Genomic DNA, 25890 nt, shown 5'->3' with positions numbered 1-25890 from the left:
GTTGGTAGTGGCTTTCCACAAAGAAGACAGACTGACAAAAATAGAGGAAGATCCAACAGGAAAAACACATGAAAAGATTCATCCTGCATTCATTATCGTTTTCAATGCTCGAGCAGAAAACAAGGACACTTGGGAGAACAGAAATGTGAAGAAAGTACAGCAAAACAGTTAGGAAAAAAAGAGAGAGAAAAGGACAATCAAAGGGGAGAAGAGTGAATACTCATGACAACTAGCAGAGGAAAAACAAGCGGGGCTGAAAAGGAGAAAAGGAGTTATTGGCTCAATCTAGGTCAGGAGGCGCAACGCCAGCATTGCCCCTCCTTAAAATCCTTCCAACCTTCCCTTTCTCCTTCCTTCCTTTTCTCGCTCCTCCCATCCCTGGAAAGGAAATACAGACAGATCCCTCCCCTCTCCTCTCCCACTTTCTTTCTCTCTCCTCTCATCTCCCCTTTTCTCCTTACTCACATCCACCATTTCTTTTAATAACCTTGCCCCCCCCCCCCTCTCTCCCTCCTCCTCTCATGCCTGACACTAAATCAGCAACATGTGGGTCTAATGGAAACCAGACCAGGTCTCATTCCCCTCCAGCCTGCAAGGCTTCTTCCTTCTAGACTTAATTAGCCTTGAATCTGTTTACCTCTCGCAGGGAAAAGGAGGAGAGGAGATGCAGAAAGACTGACACTGTTGCTATGTCTTTTCTCTACACAGGTTGCAGGGTTTGTAAAGAAATACCACAACACTTTTAGATCCTCTCTATTTTTTTTTTAAATCAAAAAGTGAATAAATCCCAGCTCTGGCACCAGTCGTGTATCAGTGCGTCTCCGCCAGGATTGTTTTTAGTGGGGGAAGCTGGAGCCTGTGTGTCTGTGTGCCTTTGTATGGGTAAGTGGTCTCTCCATGTGTGTCTGCATATGTGAGCATGAGAGCCACTGACAGATGTTCTTTTTTTGTTTTGTTTTTGTTTTTGTGACCATGTGATGGCGGTGCATGTGTGTGATGAGAGCGAGCAGATCTAACGGGCTCAGTGGGAGTCGGGGGGGTGGGGGGGGGTCGTGGACACGCAGCTGTCTGACATTCCTACGCTGGTCTGAGGATGAGCTTCGCCTACTCGTATTCAAAGTGTGTAAATACGCAGTGAGAGAGAGTTCAGCTTCGCACGAACGTAAATGCGTGAAGGCAAAGAAGCAGCCTCAGCAAAAAAAACAACAAAAAGATCATCAAAACAGAAACAAAAAGTGCAAATTTTCTCCTCTGGAGGGAAAGAAAATGTCGATAAATGGCCAATTGCTCTTCAGTAAATGTGTTGCAAAGTATGTGCATCACGTTGTGTGTATGTACAGTATGTGCTCTACTGACTTTGTCTGCATTCAAACCACAAAGAAATCACTCCAATGTCTCTCCTCTGTTCGTTTAACATTGATGGAAATGGGCACTCTTTCTTTCGTCTTTTGCAGTGCACCAAAAAAAAAAAGAAAAAGAAAAAGAAAAAAAGCTTCTTTTTTTCATTGTCATATATGAACTGGGAGTTTTTTTTTCTTCCTTTTAAAGAAACAGAGGTACTTTTTCAGACATTTGGAAGGCACAGAGATAGGCGCAGGAGAAGGAAAAAAAAAATAAAACAAACTTCTGGTAAAGCTGAGCTCAAACCCCAGAATGAAGGAAACTGTAGCTCCACAGGCGCGAGACTCGTCATCTTTTTCATTATTTCACATGAGCAATAAAAACTCTCACAATGAATAAACCTGGTCCAAAACGTTGAGGTAACTCATCATCGGCTTTCTGAAACCTCCAGCACTGACTCAAAGTTACGCTTGGCGGCTGCAACACCGGTCCCTCCGATTCGCCGCCCTACACCCAGTCCTGCAGCGAGCGCTTGCAGTGCACCAACGCCCTCGGCGTCTCTTTTTTCTGCAGAGTCCTGAGGATGGCGTAGATCAGGACCAGGATGCACAGGATGAGAATCAGCGGAACGGCCACCATGATCAGAGTCATGACCTTCGATTCGCTGTCGGCCACCGTCACGACCACGTTCACCTCCTCGTCCTCCCCTCTCTCCGTGCCGTCCGGCGTCGCGGTTCCGTCTTCCTCCGGGTTTGTGTCTTCATCCTGTCCGCCGCCCGGCTCTTTGCGCTCGTCCTTGCCTCGGTCCGAGGGATTGACCGGCGTGTCCTCCGGGTCGGGCTTTGGGTCGGGGACCCCCACGCAGCCCATGAAGTCTTTCAGGATGGAGCGGGGGTAGCCTTTGTCCGCTTCGGTTTTGCGGTTGTCAAACCTCCAGTAATTAGTGCCTTTGTAGAAATAAGTGTAGGCTGGATGAAAGGAAGACAAAAGCCATTTTAAGTTCAGTGAAAGGAAATGTACATCAGCATGGAAGCAAGCTGTGCAAGTCAAGCTCAGATACATATTTAAGTGTGAAAGACATCAAAGAGTTAATAATGATCATTTTTCCAGTCACTTGCTAATGGTTTCCTTTTTTTTTTTTTCTTCAAGAAAAAGTTGCTTCATGGTTCAAAACCAAAACCGCTAATAATGGAATGAGGGTTGAGCCGCTGTGACGTTTTAAATATGAATCTACAACAAGTGGTTGGTTCTTCTGCTTTAGTGCAAAATACTGGAAACTACATTTGAAATGTGATATTTGGAAAGTGGGTCAACAGTTTGGTTTAGTTCAAATATATAAAGCTATGCGTACCAGTTGGCAGGAAAACTCACCACTTTGGCGTTTATTTTAACAAGTGAGTAGTTTTCTGTGTATTAAATCTGCCACCTTTATGCCAGGGATGTCAAACTCATATAAGTCAGGGGTCAAATACCTTGAAGCAATAAAATAACAGCATAATGATAAGAAGAAAAACTCCAGATACTCCCCTTTGTTTTGGTGCAAAGGTATAATAGTATATTATATAAAATCTACTAAGTAAATTAAGTTAATTGATTGTCAGCTGCTTTCACTCTTAAAGATGATCTTAAGTTAGCTTGACGGCAGCTGTAGCTCAGAGCTCATTCTTAGAAGCTGCTGCTCTTTTCTTACAAAACATCCACACACGTCCTGAACCATTTGTCTAGACGGGGTAAATCAAAGTTCAGTTTTTATGCAAACAAATCGCAGACTTAGGAATGTTTTCTTGGGGAAACAAGAAGTTTCTCACACTCCTGAAACAAGAAATTCCAACATTGTGATTTTTAAAAAAAAATTTTTTTAGGCCACATCTGACACAGTTAAGCAGCAGATTGTTGCTTAAATTCCTATATGCATTGATTATATGATGCATTGATTTAATTAATTATCATTCAAGCCACACATCATCTTCTTGGGGTACATTTCGGAGTATCTATGCATTTATATATATGCCTTATGTGAAAATCGAGCTCCGTGCACGGACGTAGGAGCAGTTTGGGTGGAGATGAGATTTGACTGCATCCAGAGCAGCTCTGCCACAAACCTAATTCCCAAAGGAAGGATGGGCCAACCCTCAAAACCAGAGAGCCTCATTCCTCCCTCACCCTTCTCTCTGCTCTGCTTGCTCCCTTCTAACCAGTCCCATGCATTTTCTCCCCACTTTTGTCTTTTTTTGCACACCCGACTTCACCTACCTCACCTTTCTTTCCTTGCCTCCCTTCAACATCTACGCCTTCTCCATCTGCTGCTCCTTAATGTTTTCCTGCCTCCCACGCATTTTGCTGTTTGTTGTGATTCCCTATAAGACGCCCCCACCCCCCTCCTTCACCCTCCACAAAATAAAGGCTGTAAATCGGCCAATTTGAGGGCATTATTTACCGCCGTCATCACTGAGGAAGGCTCCTTTGGGAGAGGGAGGGATCTGGCCCCATCTGCTGATTGGCTTGGGGAAGTCGCGGTCAGAAGTGCGGGTTTCTTCACTGAACCGCCAGTACCTACGCACACACACACACACACACACACACACACACACACACACACACACACACACACACACACACACACACACACACACACACACACACACACACACACACACACACACAACATACAGTTTTGTTTGGACAAAAATGACAACTTGACAGTTTTTTTGAAATGTTGCATGTAAAGCCACCAAACCTGTCGTCTGAGAAGAAGTAGGTGAAGCCGTTGGGCTCCCACCAGATCGCTGTATCAATCTTGTGAGCAGGAACCCCTCGTCCGTACTCGTGCAGCGGCTGCGGGTACCCGGGCAACACGTCGGCCTCCCTGAACACCCAGTATCGATCATCTGCAAAGGCATATTGGATTCACACAGGATGAAAACACCCCTTAGCACATATCGCTGGATAAAGAGGAAGGTTGATGCAAACTTGATGAGAAGAGAGGAAAAAAAGCAGGGGGACTGGCTTGCCAGAGCACATGGTGCAGGTCCTGGCATTTCACTCGCTCCAGATGAAGAGCAGAAAGAACAGGCAAAGGTAGAAATGTTTGGACACGGCGCACATTTTCCAAGATTTCCTCCTCGAGCGAGAGCCAATTCCTCCTTGAGCCCTAACCTCTGGACACACTCGCGGCCGCTTTCCACCGTACCTGCCAGGATACTGCAGCATACAAATGTACTGTACTGGAACCGTGATGGCAGAGTTTGCGCTACCGAGTGTACAGTTACTTTAAAAAGACGTCTTTACTTGCAGTTTTGTCCTCTGGGTAAATGACTCTGACTTAACGTAACACTTCTGCAGGTTTGGATGCAAATACTTTCCAGGAATCTTTGGAGGAGACGCATATTTCGAGAATGTGTCCAAATAAAGCCTAAAAAAAAAATATTTTTTTATTTTTAAATTACAACAACAATAACAAAAAACAGCGAGGGCATGATTTTTGGTTGGCGACAGTTGGTCTGTGGTCAAAAGCTTCAAAAATCCTGAAAATGCATGACATATCACTGCGAGGCCTCATTGTGAAACGAAGAAAAGCCCCTCAGCTGCTCACATCTGGGGCAAAAGAAAAAAAAAAGGCTGATGCAATCCTGAATCTCTCTCATGAGGCCGTTTGGGACTCAGCTGGAGTGGAGTCGCTCTGAGGCCAGCAGCAGCTGCCATGCTGCTCAACAGACCCAGTGAACTCATAAAAAACACACACGCGCTCACACAGACACACACACACACACACACACACACACACACACACACACACACACACACACACACAAAGCTCTCTTTCTGGCTCCACGGCCATATTGTGAGATCGTTTTGACGGTGAATCACGAGGCCGGTGGGAGTCGTTTCTTCTCTGTGCAACTTTTTACGTGGCTTTCTACGAGAGCAAGCGTGTCAGACTGTCAAGAGTTATGGCTGCCTCGGATCCTCGGAGATCAGATCGTGTCCAGTGGGGAATAAGTGATATTGTTTGTTTTCCTCTCTGATCAACTCAAAATAGAAACACATATTTGTTTTTCACCCCGAGTTTTAGAGTTTAGGGACCTTTAGACCGACAAGCGTCCAAACTTTTTCTACCTGAAGGCCAGACTTGAAAGCATGCACCCCTGATCACACCTACCCCAAGCAGCATTTGAATTATTAAAAATACACTCTGTGTGTGTATTTCGTCATACTTTTACTTTTTAAATAACAATGATATTGAATGAATCAGTGGAAATTTTTAGACATAGATGTGAAATATGTTTGATTTGTGCTGGTTTTATAGGTTTTTAAGGGAACTTATTAAATATTTATGTTATTTGTTGAGACAATTTTTTTTTTTTTAAACGTCCTTAAACGACACTGCAGTGTCTCAATCAGCAAAGAAAGGAAATGACCCAGGTGTGGAAGCCTTGGGAAGAGTGCTAAACCACAAATTATGAGTGACCGGCGGTAGAATACCTTTAAAAAAGACAAATTTGCCATCGTGGCGCTCGTAGGCTGCGTCAATGTCATTGGGGAGACCGTGCCAGAAGACAGATATTGGCATGGGGTAGTTATCCAGGACCCGGTTCCTCCTCACCCTCCAAAACCAACGACCCTGCAAAGATCAAGCAAAATAACAAAATTCCTACTACATCCACATTATGATTTCCTTACATCTGCATATTTGACCTGCAGATTTTAGTGAATAGAAACAAGTTCATTCAAGGATCTTCCTGCACAAAGTTAAAGAAGAATTCACTTTTCAATCAATGAATAAGATACCCGACAGAAAATTAACTGGAATGTATTAAAAAGTTGTTTTTGTACAAAAGAACGATGATATCAGTGATATAGAACATAAATATTGTGATAATGGGTGTAGAATAATATAATGAAGGTTTATCTGCAGTGCAAAGTGTCCTTGTGTTTTATTCCTCACCTTAAAAACAAACATCTCTCCCCTCAGCATGGTGACCGTGTCAAAGTGACCATCGCAGATGTCCGGGGTTTGGCTGTCGGGCACTTTGGGGGGCCGCGGAGGAGCGGGGGGTCTCGGGGGAGGCTGAGGGTGGGGTGGTGTGACGGGGTCCGGCTCGGGCTGGGGGTCAGCGGTGGTGGAGGTGGGGAGGTTAGGAGGTGAAGTGGTGCCGGGAGTCGGTTGTGGTCGGGCCGGGGGATCCGGGCTGTTATCGGGTGTTTCTTGGGGAGAGGAGGAGGTGGGCTCGTCCTCAGGGGGAGGCGGGGAGGTGGGGGAGCCATTGTTTGGGTCACTGTCAGCAGGCGAAGCGTCAGTGACAAGTGGAGGACCTGAGGAGGTAAAAAAAGAAAAAGCAAAATGTAAACTCCTACAGCAGAATGTCGATGTGGCGTTAGCCTTTAATCATTCTTCTCCTCCTCCCAATCAAAGGAAATGTAATTTTCCATTATGTGCAGGAGGGCACCGGCTCAAATGACCTTCTGTCACTATGCTGTAGTGTTCGTTGCTACGGAAGGAAAACACACAGATACAGCAGCTTACGTAACGTGTGTGGACAGCTGAGGGGCTCGAGGATGTATCCAGTTACAATGAGCCAAAAATATTGCAAAGGAATATATGAAGGCTAATGCTGGCCCTGGAGCCAGCTATCGGTACGTGTGGGAATTCAACATCTGCAGTGTATTAACTTGCAATACAGTTTGGGAGTAGTATGGGTAATCAGGTCTCTCTTTATTTCCAAAGCGCTGGATTTTCCAGTGAGGCCCTCGGCAGCATCACAACAGAAGCAGTATTTGGATCATTTTGTGGTTTACCTAATGAGATAATTGATTAATTCATTTTTTTGGCCGCTGTCTTGAGTGGGTTTTTTTTTTTTTCCGCGTAAACTTTTTTTTTTTAAATGCATAATGTCACATGATTTTGGAGCTGTGGGAAGCAAAGCTCCTCTATTATGTATAGCAACACCGGAAAACCAGACTTACACCCCTTATAATGATTTTTAAACTAATAAACAACATAAAAAAACAACAATCATCCATGATCTGGAGGCTATTAGTTCAGCATTAATGAGCCATTTTGAGTTTATCAAATAGTAACAGGGTTGCGTTCCTTCTTTTTTTATTAAAACATTTTTTTTAGCAAATCCAATCAGAACAAATTAGTCATAGTTTCATTACAATTACAGTAAATATAGTTTCGGATTTGAGGCTAAAAATGACTGAAGTCACAACTACAGCTCAGTTAAGTTGTCATGTGGGTTTATGTGTATTTAATTTGGTAAGATATTAAAGATGATGGCTCTATTGCACATCTCAGGCTGCGGCTCTGCCACACCCAGGCTGTCCATAAACAGATGCATGCTAAAAGTAGTGTTCTATCGTCTTATATCGATTCTCACTGCAGTTTTGTTTTGTCTGCACCTGCTCCACAGGGAAATATCTGGCTTTTAGCCGCTAAGTGCTTCACTATAATTAGCATCCAGCTGCTAATTTTGCCCACCCATTGTTCGGTGCAGTCGAAGAAGTGAATGTAATGTGGATTAGTCAGCAGAAAAAGAAAGGAAAGGAAAGGAAAGGAAAAAAACAGTTGCCTGAGGAAACGTCCAGTGAATTGGATCAATGATGCCGAGGGTAATGTAAAACCAACACAATGAGCTGGTGAAAGAAATGTGTTTTGACTGAAATTCATAGAAAGCAGGCTTTTTCTTTTTTTTTTTTAATTCTGAAAAGCATCCCTCTGACCTGTAAGATGCCTTTTCTCTTCACCATCTCCCTTTATCTTTTCAAATTTCTTTTCATAATTCTAGAAAATCAAAGCAGAAAACAAGAAAAGTGATCAATGTGTTGAAACTGAGAAGGATTTGCGTTCATTGTTCTTGTGAAACATGAAGAAAGTACAGAATACTGAAAATACTGTCCACCTCTTGTATAGAAATGTAAACAAAGGAACTCAAATATTCATTTCTATTCAATTTAGGTTTTTTTGAATCTCTATTCGGAGCGATCCGACACATTCCTGCATCCAATCGGTGGTTGGTTGTTGTTGTTTTGTTTAGTTTTTTTAGATTCAGTCTTTCAGATCTGTTTGATATAGCAAACTCCTGCGTAATCGCAGGCAAAACATTGACCTCAAAGCATTTGCAGGAGAAAAACCTGAAGGATTTTTTTTTTTTTTTAACATGTTGTTTGCCAAACCTTCAGTTTACACTGGAATGGCTTCAAGTGTAGGCGTATCAATAGGCCAGAAATGTGAGGGTGTGGAAAGATTTGGGTTTTTTTTTGTTGTTTTTCTTCCAGAGAGAAACTAAAACCACAGACAAAATTCCCAAAGTGAATCAGATTTTTGATGGCGTTATGTGACAGCGGAGCAGTGACCAGGCCAAACACACGGACAACAAACAGAGAAAACATCAACTTTGTAGAAACTTCTCATGTTGATGTAAATGGAAAAGAGAAAACGGTATGAAGCCTAAACAATGACTGTGAAAATTCTGTGTCTCCGCTTTGAGGGACAAATGAGGCCAGTGCTGACACACACACACACACACACACACACACACACACACACACACACACACACACACACACACACACACACACACACACACACACACACACACACACACACACACACACACACTGATAAAGAGCTGGGTCTTTTCTAACCAATGTGCGCACAAAATGTCATCCAGAAATGAACAATGGCATCCATTCACACAGAAAAAGATGAGAGCATCGTAACGGCATGCCTGACATACTGCTCATAGGCACAATACACCCTTGTCGTACTTATAATGAAGATCCGGATGTGATAGGAAGACGATACGCACACAACTGACAGTCTGCACTCTCCCAGAGATTTTAGATGACAAAACAACCGAAGCATGACGGCACGCCATTAAAAACTTTGTTGTTTTGCAGTCAGCCCCCTTAACGCACGGCGCTCAGGCCTGGGGAAGATGTTTCTGTGACTCGCCAGGACGGCAGCCAGAAGACAATAAACATCCTGGAGAGAGGCAGTTTTCAGGAAGAGGGTTGCCTGACAGACGCTTTAAATAATAAAAAAAAATGTCACTTTCGCTTAGGCCATTGCAATTCTAATGCTCCCTTTGCTATTTGAACATCAGCTGTTTTTTTTCCCTCAATTCCTGAGTATTATAATACTGATATCAGAGATAATGGCAACCTTATGCTTCTGCTGAGCTGCTTGTTGTTTGCGTGTCCATAAAACTCCCAAATCAGTAAATACCTCAAAAAAACACCTCAAAAAAATAAAAACACCTGCCTCCAGTTTGCATGTTCTTCCTCAGCTTGTATCAGTATACCCTGCCTTCTCTAATAGTTAGTTTTGAGAAGCTCCACAACACATTTCATAGCAATTCCTCTTTTTTCCCCTGATGTTAAAATGAGTACATGATGCGCCGTCAAAACTGTTCTGATTTTTTTTTTTTTTTTTTTTTTATAATTTTCAGAAATTTTAGAAGAGATTACTGAAATTACACAAATCTCAGTGTATAACACATCTACTTAATATTTAATTTTTCGGTTTGGAAGGAATGCAAAGAAAAGAAAAAGTTGGTAAATATATTCAAGTATTAAAAACATAAAGAAAGTACATTAGTGGGACAGTAGCGGAGGATAATTTGGCTGAACCTGATTCTTTTGAACACATGCTGACAACTACAAATGCAAAATGTACCACTTTTCCCACAATCTCTGCAGAGTCAGACCTATTTGACCTCCGCAATGCCGATAATAAGACAGCGTTCTCGCAAGTGATTAAAAGTAGCATTAAGAAATTACTACAGTGGCCAAAAATCATTAGTACAAATTGGACTTTCAGTTATTTAAATCACCTATGTGTTAAAAAAAAAAAAAAAAAGAAGCTTATTTGCTCCTCACCGTATATGTACTGTATTCCCTGGACGTCGTCCTCGTGCAGCGTGAAGTTCTGTGTGTGGGTCCACTGGTAGAAAGGAGACATGGTGGCTCCGGGGTTGTCCGAGTGCTCCAGACCCAAAGCGTGACCGAGCTCATGCACCGCAACCAGGAACAGGTCTATACCTACAACATGTCAAAGATGCGTGTTGAGAAGAAATATCTGTCAAACTGTTCATGTTTGTATAAAATGTGAAATGGAGATTTAGTGAAAAATGCATACAATGGTAATAGCTAATAGCTGAGAGAAATTAAGATTACAGAAAGCCACAGGGGGGCAAAAGTTACTCACATTCCACAATTAACCTTTCATTAAATACTTGTATCAATTTACATGTGATAAAATATGGTGATGGGAAGTAAATTGGCAACATTTGACAATTTTTAGCTTCAAAATGTCTATAAATTTGATAATTTTCTTTCTAGATTGCTCTAAAAATACTGTATATATACTATGAAGGGCCACCTTTATAATGAACATTAATCAAGCCTTAAATGTGACTTACTATTAGTCTTATGAAAATGATCGAATACCTTCAAGTTAATCACATCTAACAGGCGTTCTCACTGGAAGAGGGGGGGCCAACACTAACACCTATGTCACTGTTTAGCATGACTGTATGCCCACTTACACTTCGACTGTTCTCAATTTATAAATGAAAATGAAGACGTAAGCAGGAAGAAATGGGAAAGTTCCCGAATAAGGTAGAGATGATTTTGGGGAAAAATTCAAGTCAAGATTCATCCAAAAAACGTAATACTCATGTCGAAACAATGAAAAAATGTGTTTAAATACAATTACGATGGACAAATTAATTTCACCTGTGTAGAAAAAAAAAAAAAAAGCTGATAAATGCGAGACATCCACACAAACCTTTTACGTTTTCGTTGTCCAGCGTCCACGGCTCATCCGCATCAAAGTGTGTGTCTCCCCCTATTCCGGGCCCGGGGTAGTAGGCATGGGCCAGCGACCCCCCCTCACCGTCGAACAGCGACATGTCGCCATGGAAACCAGAGGCAAACAGCAGCAGGATGTCGGCGAGGCTCGTCCGGCTGCCGTTGACATTGTTTTCGGCCGGCAGCTCCTGGAAGGTGAGCGGCGTGACCCGCCTCCACACGTCGAAGGCTTTCCGGATGGCGGCGAGAGTCCGCTCCTCGCCCAGCGACGGCGGCAGGTTTTGGTCCATGATGCTGATGCCGGGGGGGGGGAGAAGGCACGTTAGAGGACGCGTACGAACATCGTTTTGGTATTTTAGCGCTCTGCATACCTGTAGGTGATGTGATCTTTGTTCCACCGCTGCCCGGTGAGAGTGTAGCGCTTCCTCCTCGCCCGCTCCACCAGCTCCTCTGGGTTTCTGTCCGGAAGGCCACAGCGAGGGCGACGCATGGCCCTGAGCAGCACAAACGCACACATCAAACGACACATAGGATTTTTCACCTTTTCATTCTTAATTCTACACCAAGTCACCTTTTTTTTTTTTTGCATCAAAAACCTGACTTTGATTCCACTTTACTGATAAGGATGTGAAAACAGTTTGATATTCTAGAAAATGTGCTCTGCCAAAGAGAATCATTGACCAGCTTTAGGCCTCGAGGAACCGATCATAAAGCATTTTTTATGGTTTCATGTAGGTGTGCAGACTTTCCTCTGCGGCGTTTGACACCGTCAGTTCAAGTCGCTTTACAACATGAGTGCATTTAAAAGCTCTATTTTCTCTTGGATTCTCACAATCATGATGCTGTAACAGCGTTGCTTCAGTCCGACAAGCTAATTGTAAAGATGATATGTATTAATTAGCTTTTTTCATGGGTTCTCCTCTATTTTGAACCTTGAAATGACTTTCACGACCAAGGGTTAGGGTTAAAAAAAGAAAAAAGTTAATAACCTAGTTAATGACCTCGTTTGCTTTCTGTCGTCTCGTTTTTGTGCAGGTTTCCCTCTAATAGAATCTACATAACTACATCTTCTCCTAAAGTGCACTCATGTCTGCACAGATAAAAATTCATTTATATTAAAAGCAGCAGGTTAGCACCGTACATAGATTGTAAATAGTTCATCTAAATCTTTTACCAAGTGGTCATTTGTCTTTTTTTTTCTTCTCTCTTTTCAGGGTTTCAGCCTGAAAACTGGAACTCTCGGGAAACATTCGGCTCTTTAGCTCCTCTGTAGCTTTTACAAAATGACATATTCTAATAAAGTTGCACAGCAGACCGCCATCCAAAGGTACTCTCATTTTGCAGGTTGAGGTACATATGGTAAAAACTTTGTAATCTTAAATGTGCTTCACATCTGCCTCTCGCAGCAGGTTGTAAATGACGTGTTCACAGCCGCACCTTTCGGTGAGGTCACCATGTACGAATCAAGAAACAAAGAAAAGTTTCCTGGGGATATAGAAAGTTTAATTTCATGTGGGCAAACTCCTTTGTTTCCTTAACCCAAACTAAAACTGATGAAAAGAGCTAAAACAGATAAACCTGCAAAAAAAAGAAAAAGGAAATGGAAAAACTGGCTAAATCAAGTGCGACAACAGCTAAAATACACAAAATGGCAAAAGCAGCTGAAAAGACCTATATGGCAAAAAATATTTGTGGTTTTTAATAGTAGATTTCATGAATACAACATAATCACTTTTGGTCAAGACAACAGAGAAACTGCATCAGAGGATTTAGGATGTGTTATCTTCATATTGAGCATCATTTATTTGAATAAAAGGGTGAAAGCAGCTCTTCTGATTGTTGAAGGTTACAGACTGCAGAGTTTTTGCTGAGTTGACGATATAAAGTGGAGAAAAGAATAAAACCTGAGAGCACTCGTGCATGAAGCCTATAAATATTTCCTCCAGCTCTGTATGAACAGAGATCAGTTATTAACGGGTCGGTTAATGAGTTCAGAAGTGCTGCATGGTGGTTCTATTTTTAACGTTGTTTGTCTATGTTTTCCTCTGAGCGAAGTTAAACCAAGCCAACAAGATTTTGGCTCTAATAGAGATTTAAATACTCAAAAATTGCCCGATACAAGCTAACTAATAATGAAATATGATGAATATAGGCAATATAATTTGCTACTTCTGTGTTTTGGATGTCTGAGCAATGTCTTGGCATATCCAATGGAAGCTTTGGAGACTTTTTATTGGTGGCAATTAATGGGAGGAGTTGATGATGGTAGGATTATATTATAAAACGATTTACAATGCCTGAAACTGTTTGGTTTTTGATGATGTCTATTTGTAAAGGATGTGGAAATCAGTACAGCGTTCAGCACAGCTGCTGCCGTTGTTGTGGCGAAAGGAATTTCATCAACTGGCTCCAACAACTCTGACTGATTCTTCTATATTTTCTGTGTTTTACGCCTTCTTGACTCTCGCAAACACTATTTTTCCTCTTCTGCTCTTGCTTTTCGCCTTCTGTAATGTCGCTCGCTGTATTTCTATTCCATCGCTCGCAATCAGTGCGACCTATTCGTGCGGTCGTCTAATTTGGCGCGCTTTACGCAAGCTCTAAGTAAATCAAGCCGGATATGAAAGCTCTCAACAATGAATCAAGGCCACGGCTGAATGTGAGGATGTGACACAAGAGCCTGGTGTGCTTTAATAGCGAAGAGGTGATATGAGCACAATGAAGCCACTTTATCACAATGAAACATCACCAAAAGCTGGCACTGTGTCAGCAGCCGCTAGTAACAGGAGAGAGCAATATTTTGGAAATATGGAAGGGTGGGGGGGTGGGAATCCAGTGCTTTGAGAGTAAATCCTTCCAGTATGCCTGGTTATTGAGGTGAACTTTATTGCCCTGCAGTAACCAGAAACACGGCCGTGCACCATTCCCACTAATGCCAACAAATGAAAAACAAATCCCAACATGTCGTAAAAATGCCCCGATGCAGTTAGTGGTCTCTGCACACAAAATGCTACACATCAGTGAGTTTAAAAAATCAAATACAAAAAAAAAGACACCCCACGGGACGCTGCATGGGGGGTGGGGGGAGTGGGTCTTACGCGACGGTGGCGGCGTCCATCTTGCCGGTCACCTCCAGCCCGTAGAAGCGCTGCATGTCGCTGATGGCTTTGGACAGAATCTGAGCCGACTGCATGGTGGACATCTGCCTGCTGGCCTGAGACAGGTAGCCGAACCTGCGGAGCCACGCCTGCAAGAGGAAAAGTGACAAATCAGGCTCGAAAAGTCATGGTGGTGGTGGTGGTAGAGGGGGGGGGAGATTTACGCGACACATGTATGTCAGCAGTGTGTTTGTAGAGCTACAGCTGTTCGCAGAGATGCCCTGTCATCCCCCTCCAGGAACAAACCACTGTGTAAGCACTCCGAAAGAAAGGAGAGACACAAAGCAGATGGCTTGAATCAACATAGCATTCCTGCACTGACAGGGTGAGGATGAGGAGAGGAGAGGCTGAAAACAGAGCAACTAAAAGCTCCCTGGCGATAATTCAGCTGAGTGCCACTGAGGAGGAGCACACAGCTCTCAGTTATGGTGACACACGCTGGATTCAACCCTCCCGGTTGATTCATGGTCGCCGACGGTGAAATCGAGCGTGCGGAGCCACGTCGTCAGGAGAAACGGGAACAATGGCTTCGCTCCCGAGGATCTTGAGACCACGAGGCCTCGACTGCAGAGATCAGGGGAAGGAAAATGTTTTTAAAACAAGCACAGGGCAGGTTGAGTCACGCAGCTGGATCATGACCTTACACTTTGATGTACGTACTCTATGAACCTGGGCCAGGGGCAGAACACACACACATACACACACATACACGCACACGCACGCACAAGTACAACTCTTTAATGAAAAAGGCCTGCAGCCCAGAAATACCATTCTACTAGTGTACATCAAGGTTACACAACATACCTCAAAAACGTATTCTTATTGCAGAATCAACACGAGCAATCCTCACATCACAAACGTCTGATTACATTGAAATAATTTACGTTTTAATAGCACTGTATTTGCCTGATATTGTGCCGCTCCAGTGTAAACTGCATGTCACCATATCAAATATATAAATAGACATTTGAGCTGCAATAATAGGCAATTGATTGATCAATGAGTAGTTTGATAAAATACAGATTAAACAGAATATTTTCTTTAGTTTTCTGTGATTATTAACTGAAATACTTTTTGATGCAAAACAAGACTCTTGTGGATGTACTAGAGCATTTACCAGCATTGTAAAAATAAAAAGTACCGATGCATTATTTAGAAAACAATGCTTCATACTGATTATGATAACTAAAAATCTAAATATCCATCCTCCTTCAGAAGCCCTGTTGCTGGCGATGATTAGAGGGAAGGCAGGATACACCCAGGACTCTCGTATTTACATCAACGGGCAATTTCTGGTCACCACTCAGCGTAAAATGAATGTTTGTGGACTGTGGTAGAGATCCAAGCACGCACAGGAACAACATGCAAACTCTGCATATACGGCATCCTCGCTATGGATCGAGAGTGTGACCACTACACCACTGACCAGTGTATTTCCTCCTGCATGGTACATACACACTAATACAATACTGTTCTGTATGAATCATACATTTACTACAGAAGAAAACAAGATCTTTTATGTTTGAGACTCGCACTTATCAAAGCCGTTATCATACAGACTACTAATTAAAAATGTAAATGTAACGTTTGTTTACTTAGTTTATTTACTTTCAGAACATAAACTTAACATGTTTGAAGCAGTGGTGGCCTAGAAGTTAGAGAAACAACTCATGGCCCATGGGGAATCCAGAAAAAAAGGGAATTAGAAGGAAGAAAAGGGGAAAATAATACATTATAAAAACATATTTTGAAAAGAACTATTATAAGGGTCAAAAACTCAAACTTCTGCATTGTTAAAAACTGAGACATAACATGGATCCATTGATGATAGATAGATAGATAGATAGATAGATAGATAGATAGATAGATGTGGCCAGTGTTGATGTTCCTTGGAAACCAGACTAAAGGTCAGTCCCACCTGATGCTTTCTTTGTTGCTTCACTCTTCTGTTGAGTTACACAAACCCATTTTCTCACACAACCTGTGGATCTCTCTGCCTGCTGAGGCTGTGACATAATAAAACAGTGTGGTCACTATACAAAGACATGGTTGTACCTCTGCACTGAAGCCGTCCTCCTCTGGGACATCTGCTGCTGAGCTGCACGGGATCACAGTCAATAAAGATGTGAAGAAGAGGACGGTGGTGATGAAGATGATCTGGGTCCAGGGCTGGTGGGGGGCCATCTTCCTCTTTCAAGCCTCTCCGATTGACGCAGGAAAAAAAAATTAAAAATAAAATGTGATGAAGCTGCCAAATAACAAACTTCCCCCCAGATAAGCGGTTTGTTGTGACTCCCTGCAGTTAATCTAAGGAAACATCTCCACAGGTTATATCTCTACAGATGTTTTGAGTAATCGGGATTAAAAAAAACCAAACAGGAATCGAAGTGATAGTCCGTTTTTCGGTGTCGGGCAGTCCAGTTCGGGACAAAAGCCTCATGGCTCACGGAGCTGTTGCTCTCATACAACCAAGAGAAAGGCTGCAGCTGCAGCCTGCGGGCGAATGGAGAAGTCCTTGCCCCCTTTTTCTTCCCACAAGTCAGAAAAACCTGCCTGCTCCCGCAAAGAAACAGCCAGGAAATTACTCCAGAGGGGAAAAAAAAAAAAAAAACATAAAAAACACCGATAGGATTATTTAAAGTTCCTGCAAAACATGCACAAAGATATGTTTATAGTAATATTTAAAAACGGATTGAAAGGGCTTTCAAATTCGCTTTGTAGTGATCTAAAACACGAAGAGTAAATATGTTACAGCATTTTCATTATGTCCACTGCTTCCTGATTTTTTTTTTTTGTTTAAATTTTTTTTTAAACGAAACTAAATTTGACCCACATCGGATGATCTGGGAAAGCAAGTGTCCTTGCGCCATCTGCTGGTCATTTTAGGAAGTGCAGCTTGTTCGCACTAAAACAAGTGAGACAAACGCATCCATCCATCTTCTGCACCACCACTTTATAAAACTCGGGATTCTTTGAAACTCTCGTACAGATATACGAGGCAAACAAACTGGACTCAAACCTTTAACCTTATGAGGCAAGGGTGCAACCCACTACACAGCTCCACATGTGAAATTCATTTAATTTTGAGCTATACATTCCATAGTAAATGCACATCATTGGATGGGTTACTTCCAAAATGTCACGTTATACATTAGTGTCACTTGAAACTAGTTACTTTGCAATATTGCCGTCTCTGAACTATAAAGCGTTCCACTACTTTTGAGGTACTTTCACCATAATAACTAGAGTCAAATAACTGACTTTTCAAATTGCTGAAATGTAGTTTTATTGCAGCTGATTATACATCCGGTTTCGGTCGAGTTTAGAGATTCAAACTTGAACTTGCTGCAGGTAAACCTATGAGATCATGGGAGAAGAATAAAGAGTATGAACCAGTGTTGTTTGTTTCGTAGTTTTATTCATGCTGCCAACAGCAGCAGCCGCGCCATCGTCACTGCTCCTCCGTTTGTGCAAGTCTCCTCCGGCCCGCTTTGGCCACGGTGATGAGGATGAGGAGGAAGAAGCCCACCGTCCAGACCGCTGCTACTGGGAGCACCACCGTCAGGATATCTACAAAATAAACCAAACATTCAGACGGGTGAGAAAAACAGAGACTGCAATAGCTTTACCAGCTCATAGAGGGAGGAAGAAGAGCACAACTGGAAACGAAGATTAGAAACATACTGGATTTAGGTCTTTCTGGCATTTCGATCCTGATGGGTCCATATGACAGGAGACCCTTGCTGGGGCCCGCCTTCACTGCCTCCCTCTTACTGATGGAGTTGCAGTTCTGCAAAAGGTGGGGGAAAAATTAACTAAACCAAAAGAGAAATGTCATGACATTCTACTATGTTTTAAGAATTTTACCACTCGATTATTTTTGATTTGAAAATATGCACAAACCAATTTGCATTGAGTGCTTCCCCTCCCCCCCATTTCAGTTCGTCAGTATTGGTGTTTTTTGCTTTACAGAGAAGGTGAATGTGACCAAACTAAGGAAGGCGTGGGAGCCCCTGTAATAACTAACACATGAGCACAAAGCACCATTATTCTACACACGAGATTATGGATCTGTTAATATAAGCCAATTCTGTCGGTATCCGCATGATGGGAGTCGAAAGAAAAAGACCCCCAAGGGAAGAGACTCGTGATTCTTCCCATTTCGCACAGCTACAAGCGAGAGATGCTCTTGAGATATCCTCCCCCAGTTCAATGGAGACGTCTTAAAGGGTACAGGGTGGGGAGTGAGCGCTCACCGGGACGCAGGACGGGACGTCGTCGCGTTCGCACAGCTGCACGGTGCAGTGCAGGTAGAGGTCATGAGGCTCGGCTAAGAAGCGAAACATATCGAAGCTGTAGCGGACGGTGGCGCTTCCTCCGTTAAGACCGGACTCTCCATCGGCTGCACGGATGAAGGAAACCGTCCCGTCTTTCACACACCTGAGGAGAGTGATGGGGAAAGGAGAGGGTTAGGGGCTCGCTGGAATCTTAGTTTATACAAATGGGACTTGAAATGACATCATGCGAGTTTTCTCCTGATCATAATGCACTTGTTCTATATGTGTGTTTTTCACATTTTAATGCTGGTGGAACGGTATAATATAACAGTATGTTTGGATCAAGATGGGATAGGATAGAATTTTAAATGGCTCCCAAAGTACATGAAAAAAAACAAAACAAAAAATTGCATCCAAGTACCAAAAATTGCCATGTTCGGCATAAAAATGATCGCCATTTCCAAAGGAACAAATCTGAGTATGATTTTTGGACGGAAACGATGTCAAATATTAAGCCTTGTGAAATTAGGGAGGAAACCCCCCCCCCCCCCCCACCCAATAAATGTAGTTTTTGAGAAAATTTCACTTTGGCTCTGAAAATGGCTATTTTCCGCATAAAAGTGGCCGTCATTTCCAAAGGAACAAATCCACAAATATAATTTTTAGACGATAACAATGTCAATGACAGATATGAAGATTTGCCTTGCTAAACTAGAAGAAAAAAATGACGACTGTTTGGGATATCACAAGCAACGGGGAATTGCCAGTGAGCGTTGTAATTGGCAATTCCAGTGAGCTTAAACAGTAAAATCCGTGTCGTCCTGACCCGTTCTGGAGCAGCATGTGAGTGGATCCCTCCGTACTGTTGGGCTGAGGAGACTGTGTGGCCCAACACTCATTAACCTGCAGCAGGAAGAAATCTGCAGGCTCTGTAACAGTCACCTCCACATAGACCTGGACAAGACACACGCAGAGGACATGAAGGTCGATTGAATGGACAAATCCCATCTTACTAATGATCATCTTACTTTTTATGTGGACAAACTCACTTCGAAAGTAGAATTTCGTAAATCAAAGTATTTCAAGCACCAAAAATATAAACTGTGATAATTATGGCCCCTTGTTAAAGAGAACCATCTCTCTCCCTGTTGAATAGTCTGAGACGATTGTCATGACTTTACATGAATCAAAAGTTAATGGAAAATGTTCCATGTTAATGGGATTTCTTTCATGACTAAAATCAATACTCATCAAATGAGGTCCAATAGATCCACACCAAATATTTCTTTTAGCAGCTTCAGGGACTTGCCGCTTTGAGAAATAACTCCAAAAATAAATCCAGTCTTGCGTTGAAAACGTTGCCTCAACCTCGGCACGGCACCAGACGTCAGAGGGTTGAAAGCCGGTGAGCCTGAACCCACCTTGTCTCGGAGCTCAATGCTGGGAGACGTGACGTAGGCCCGGGTGTACGTCTGGTCTGTGTACAACGTCATCTTGATTGTGGCATCGAGTTCGTCGACGTGCATCACCGTCTCGCTGCCCATTGAGAGAAAGGACGAGGTCACATCTGAAATCTGCTTTGGCTTCACTGTAAAGTATGAGGACTCTAAGACGGGACTGTAGACTAAGGATTGGACCCACAGCTTTGTGGAGCTTTTTACCCCCTTATTTTTTTTATCAAAAACACACTTGGAACAACTCAATCAGATAAGCTGAACAGACACACACACACATATATATAGTTTTATCAAGCTGTATCCTTGACTAGCAAAGTCAATGGAATCAACATGTACCGACAGTTACTTGGATGAATGACCAAAATGTCTCCCATGAGACATCGCCAAGTCCAGTTGACTTGATTCAATAGCTTCATTATATGTATTCTTCTTATTTCTATGCAAATGTACCAAAATGTGAAGTATTACACTGTATGTTTGGTGTGAGCCCAAAGAAATATATATATATATATATATATATATATATATATATATAAAGTTTTAGTCTCCATATGAAGACTTAAACCAGATACTAGAACTTAAAAGTGTCCCCTGAGTGTCAGATTTCATTTAATTTCTTTTTACCTGGAAAGCGGAGAAACTGGAAAAGGCAGACTGACACTTCTGACATACGGATACAAGCATTTGAAGTCCATCTTGATGACCGGATCTCGGATGATGTTTCCAGAAACCCGAGGCTCCGACAGCAGACTCAGGGAGTAGGAGATGTGAGTGAGATTCTTCTGCAAGAGGAGAACAACAGACTCGGATTGATCAAACAGACGCTTGAATTTTCTTGCGCCCGCTCCCAACACAGACCTAACGGATAGGCCGCCTGTCGTACCTGTATGGGTTTGCCTCCGCACATCAGGTATCGGTCTTTGGATATCCTGGACATGTAGTACGGCACGCCGTCGATGACCTCTCTCTGAGCGTGGCACGAGGCGTTGGGCAAGTGGACGGACGAGAGCGGCACGTTGTGAAACATGAAGAACTCCTCCAGCACCCTGATTGTTATGTAGTCCTTCCCACACATGACCTTGATGTCTGCACCTGTAAGGGAAAGCAGGCAAGAGCCAAAGACTCCTTAAAAGTCTTTTAAAATCATGGGAAATATGGACGCCTGAATAATTGATGAGAGCGAGCAGCTGAAGTTGGAGTCAAAGTATTAAACAATATACATTTACTGACAAGTTCACATGAAGTGGATATCCAATTTGCTCTCAAGACAAGTAAAGTAAAAAAGCATGCATACAATGCAAAGTATGTGGACAGTCTTGAAGAGGACAGGATCAAAGATAATACAGCTTTATGCACGATACTTACCAAATGACTGGAATTTGGTTTAATAGAAATTCACTTTTTAATGGACATGAATCAATGTGAAATCTCAGTCAATTTCCCCTTTATGTAACGAGGAAGCTCACCTGGCAGCATCTTCGTTTAACAATAATGTTAATTCTAATATATAACTGCATTAAAAAAAAGTACATGGTATCGAAAAGTTATTTAGGACAAAAAAGTGTCCAAGCATCTTAATAGTGAAAAAAAACCTCATGAATTAAAATGACTAATTAAAATAAAATTTAAAAAAAACCACCCCAAAAACAATTTAAGCAGTATAAAAATAAATCTTCATTACAATCGAATATATATATATATATATTAATGCCCAAATTAAAACTTTTTTAAAGACTTTTCTTTTTTGCATTTACTGAGAAATGTTCATTTCTTTATATTGGTCTATTTATCTTCAATCTCCTGTAGTTATTTGTGAACACTCATAAACATGTCCTAAAGCGAGAGCATATATAAAGTACATTTCCTTTTGTGATAACAAGGAAACAAGTCAGATTATTTTAATACCTGGTGGAGACTTTGATTGTTTTGAACTTCCGTCAACTCATATTCAAACCTGATTGTATGTTTTATGTCCAATGATATTTGATGCTTCTTTTGTCAATTCGAAATAGTTCATTCATTCATATTATTTGTGGGTGGTGCAGTTTGACATATGCCATGAAAAAACTTTTTAAATAAATAAATAAATGAAAATGCCTACTTCTGTCACACTGGTCTCCAAAATAGCCGCCTACACATTTGCAGCGGCTGAGATCTTCAGACAGAAGACACCTAGTGCGGTTGGTGCACAGCTCCACGTTGCACATTCCTGCAGAGCCACAGCACAGAGAAGCAGTGCGAGGGATTTTAATTACTGCACACTTTTCTCACACTTCACACTCAACTTCTCCTCCTTACCCTCAACCCCGAAGTCCTCCAAGCCCAGGAATAGAAGAAGGACCACGCTCAGCTGATTCAGGGAGAAACACATCTGCATTTTATCAGACAATTGCTCCCATAATCCTCAAATTAAATATAAAAAAAACCAAAACATCTATGCACACCTACCTTCCAGCCAGTTGGGATCATTCCTGTAAAAACACAATGAATTGGTAAATATAGGTGTAAATTGAAATAGATGCAGCACGACTGCATGCTCTCTTGTTGTGGTTTTCAACACGTGCTGATCTCCAATTAAAGACACCTGCTGTGTTTCCTGTTTCCCACGAGCCTCCTGCGCCTGAACGCACCATTTATTCCAACGCGAAGGAGTTCTGCTGCAGGAGGTTCAAACTCTCTAAAATTACAGTTCTGATTATCAAGACGAGAGTAAAGTGAGAAATAAGTGTAAATAGATTACATTTACAATGGTCCTCAATAACGTTATGCTCAGTGGTGATGATGTCATGTTTGCAAAGTTAGCAAACGTACTCACATTTTATCATTAAGTATAAATGAAGATATTGATTCTGAAAAGCAGCCATAGATTTAAAGCATTCACTTTGGTTGAAATAAAAATAATATAGGTTGTAAAATGGTATTTTAGTTCAATACCTAGTAATTATTTAGTTTCAATTTTGATCCTCTATTTTTTTGTTTTTGTTTGTTTTTTTAGGAATTCAAATTAAAACTAATAAATACACTCAACGAGGCTCCGAGGTGCGCCATGCTTGAACTTATAGTAAATATCCAGCGGGCTCCACTAGATGTCACTGAGGCTCTGTCAAGTTCACTTCATCAGTTTTTAAAGAAAAACTCACAATAATGAAACTGGATGTAAAAAAAAAAAAGAAAGAAAGAAAGAAAGAAAATATACTGCTGAGTAAACATCAAGCCAAGACTCGTTTTCTAAAAAGCTGCCAGTAATCTCTTCCTTCATCCATCAAAGCTGCAGACGTTGCAGGGCGACGATGTGTGGAGGGGTCAGAGCAACATGGGGGTTCTGCCATGTTGGGTTCATGGTGGGAGTCTGGATTGACTCCAGGGGGGGAAGTAATAAGTGGGCCATTGTCTCTCCCACTGTGCCAACTCGTCACACCCGCAGGCCGCCGTCTAAACTCTCACATCATTTCATCTTTGCGGGAAAACCATCTGCTTTTGATGGGGGGGATCTGATGAGGCTTGTAGAATGTAGATTTCTGGGAGTTTGTTTTTGTTTTTTAAAGTGAAAGAATTTAAAAAATCCAAAAAAATCAATAGAGCTCCAAGTTCTGGTGATGTCACAGGTTTATTTAACTTTTGATATACAAAATGCTTGTTTTATAAGAAATGATCACAATAATATAGGATCTCTATCTCCGTAATAAACATTTCAAACATTTTTGAAGCAGTTTTGTAGATTGAAGCGAGCTTTCTGCAGCAGATGTCAGTTAATCTGTGATAGTTTCACATGTGACTGAGTTTAGATGAGCTCTCATCAACATCAGCTTGATGCACAAAGCTTTGCACATTTGAGACTTTGTACCTCAGGAGAAAAACCCTCCACATTTCATGAAATCCTTAAATGTGATTTAAACGTGTTTGGTTTGAAATACAGTATTATCTTCTGTGTTCGGGAAAATGTGTTTGGATTTCTGTATTCGATACATTTTCGAAAGCTTTTAGCATTAAATGTGATCCTTTTCCTCCAATTGCAACCTTTTCAAGCCTGCTCCTTTTGCAACCCTTCACAGGGCAAGTGATCATATTTGGTAAATTCATATTTAGATCATTTTCTTCCTTGATTTGGGAAGAAACGGTCAGTTAAATTTACCTACTGGTGTTTGTCAGTAGGTTTTCTGAAACGTGGCAACTGAGTTTATGTTCTGTGTGTGTGTGTGTGTGTGTGTGTGTGTGTGTGTGTGTGTGTGTGTGTGTGTGTGTGTGTGTGTGTGTGTGTCCACATAGATTGCACATGTAGCTTTCTACAGTATAAAAATATTATATTTCTTTCTCCTTTTTGAAACATAGATTTTCCCCCCCTCCTTTTTGAATATGTTTGTATGTTCCCGTTTTATTTTCAAAAATAAAAAAAGAAATTAACTCTATTTCTGTATGAAATCACATGTGTGGAGAAATCACAGAGTTGTTTCAGCAGTCACATCATTCTGCACCCAAACGTGTGACCGCAAAGTCAGGAAAACGTTCAGGTCCAAACCCTGAAGACTGCAGTGCAGCCTCCTCTCAAACGCCGCCTGACCTTGTTTCCCCTTTATGCAAATGATGCTGCAGTGACAGTTTGCAATGACAGGACATTACACAATTTTTAACTTTTAAATGTCGTCGTGTCTGTTTCTACCCGCCACAAGACCAAACATCATGCAGAGATAATTCATTATAGTCAAGCCAAAGAAATGCCTGTTTGAAATAGATTCGATTGTTCCCACAGCACAGACAGTGGGATTTGATCATGAAATGAAAACATGGTTAATTAAATAAATTAAACTGTCTTTTTTATTAAATGCTGCATTGAAACATGCTTGATCTGTGACAAAACACTTTTCACATACAAAATTGTTGCTTCTGCTTCTTGTTACAGGATAGGTCAAGACACTTTATATTATTATTTTTAAAAGTGCTGATGTCCTCTACAAATGCAGTTTATTTGTTTTAATACACCCTTAAGAATAATTTTTCATCCATCTTTCATCCGGCTTTATGAGACTCCATCACATATTTCAGCTTGTGATGCAGGGCTGTCAAACACATTTTGTTTCAGAGGCCACATACGGTCTAATTTCATCTCGAGTGGGCCGACCGGTAAAATAGTGCCATAATAACTTTAAATTTGAACATTAAAGTTTTTAACCCTATTAATGCATGTTTTACAATCAAATGCAATGTAAATGTAAATGTGACTGAAATTATTACACGGCTTTAGTGTAAAAACCCCATAAAGTCACAGCTGTAGATTATATTTACTCGATATTTTAAGCCAGCATTACAAAAGTTGGGATTTTCATTAGAAATTGATGCAAACAACTGGAAAAAAAAATATTGTGATAAACATTAGGAAGTCTGCACTACAGCTAAAATAAACACATCAGCTCAGTTAGTGAGAGAGAATCACCATCACCATCATCAGTGGGAAAACCCTGGTGAATTTTTCTTAACTAATGACTGCTCAGTTTAATATTTGCACACACAAAACAAAAACCCTAATCACTCATCCACCATGCCATCACAAACTGAATCCAAAATCCAACCAAATGAATCTCCAAATGACACGTCGGCAATGTGATTTATTTAGAAAATATACAACATAATAAGGATATTAAAGTAGATGATGTGTGTAAAATTTGTGTGAATGGTTAGTTTGGGTGATTGATGAAAAATAAAATTAAATAACTGGAAAAGATGCAAAATAACAGTTACACAGGAATATATATATAATATATATATATATATTTTTACAGACAGTAGCCGTGAGGATCCATGTTTCCTTGCAGCCTTGTGCGGGGGGGTTGTCTTCTGGTTGGCAGT

The 25890-nt window shown here is 41.5% G+C and overlaps 2 protein-coding genes across 2 annotated transcripts; both read right to left on the bottom strand.

Annotated features, from left to right (window-relative positions):
* Positions 1-516: 516 nt before the first annotated feature.
* mmp15a (matrix metallopeptidase 15a) lies at positions 517-16913 on the bottom strand. The gene is made up of 10 exons (XM_080504168.1): positions 16371-16913; positions 14256-14404; positions 11529-11651; positions 11135-11451; positions 10225-10386; positions 6287-6654; positions 5824-5962; positions 4079-4229; positions 3779-3894; positions 517-2309 (listed from the first exon to the last, which is right to left on the bottom strand). The coding sequence occupies exons 1-10, from the start codon at positions 16497-16499 to the stop codon at positions 1849-1851; spliced, it is 2115 nt and encodes a 704-aa protein (XP_080360294.1). The 5' UTR covers positions 16500-16913; the 3' UTR covers positions 517-1848.
* An 853-nt stretch (positions 16914-17766) lies between these two features.
* On the bottom strand, positions 17767-22518 carry zpd (zona pellucida glycoprotein d; the record flags this gene model as incomplete). Its single annotated transcript, XM_080504776.1, has 10 exons — positions 17767-17885; positions 18000-18105; positions 18572-18755; positions 19419-19546; positions 20014-20128; positions 20722-20831; positions 20933-21141; positions 22151-22258; positions 22348-22399; positions 22498-22518. The coding sequence occupies 10 exons, from the start codon at positions 22516-22518 to the stop codon at positions 17767-17769; spliced, it is 1152 nt and encodes a 383-aa protein (XP_080360902.1).
* Positions 22519-25890: the final 3372 nt, after the last annotated feature.

Source organism: Blennius ocellaris (genome assembly GCF_963422515.1).
Source record: "Blennius ocellaris genome assembly, chromosome: 11".
Classification (NCBI taxonomy): Eukaryota; Metazoa; Chordata; class Actinopteri; order Blenniiformes; family Blenniidae; genus Blennius; species Blennius ocellaris.
Note: the sequence above shows the minus strand (reverse complement) of the source record. Positions and strands in the feature narration are given on the sequence as shown.

Bases quoted from the DNA above. Each gene is read 5' to 3' on its own strand.
- mmp15a (XM_080504168.1), bottom strand. From the start codon at position 16,499: ATGGCCCCCCACCAGCCCTGGACCCAGATCATCTTCATCACCACCGTC. The intron at 10,387-11,134 runs GTTTGTGTGGAT...GACATGTTGTAG, and splicing joins GGACAACGAAAACGTAAAAG to GTATAGACCTGTTCCTGGTT. The intron at 2,310-3,778 runs GTAAATAATGCC...CCTTTCATCCAG, and splicing joins CTTCCTCAGTGATGACGGCG to CCTACACTTATTTCTACAAA.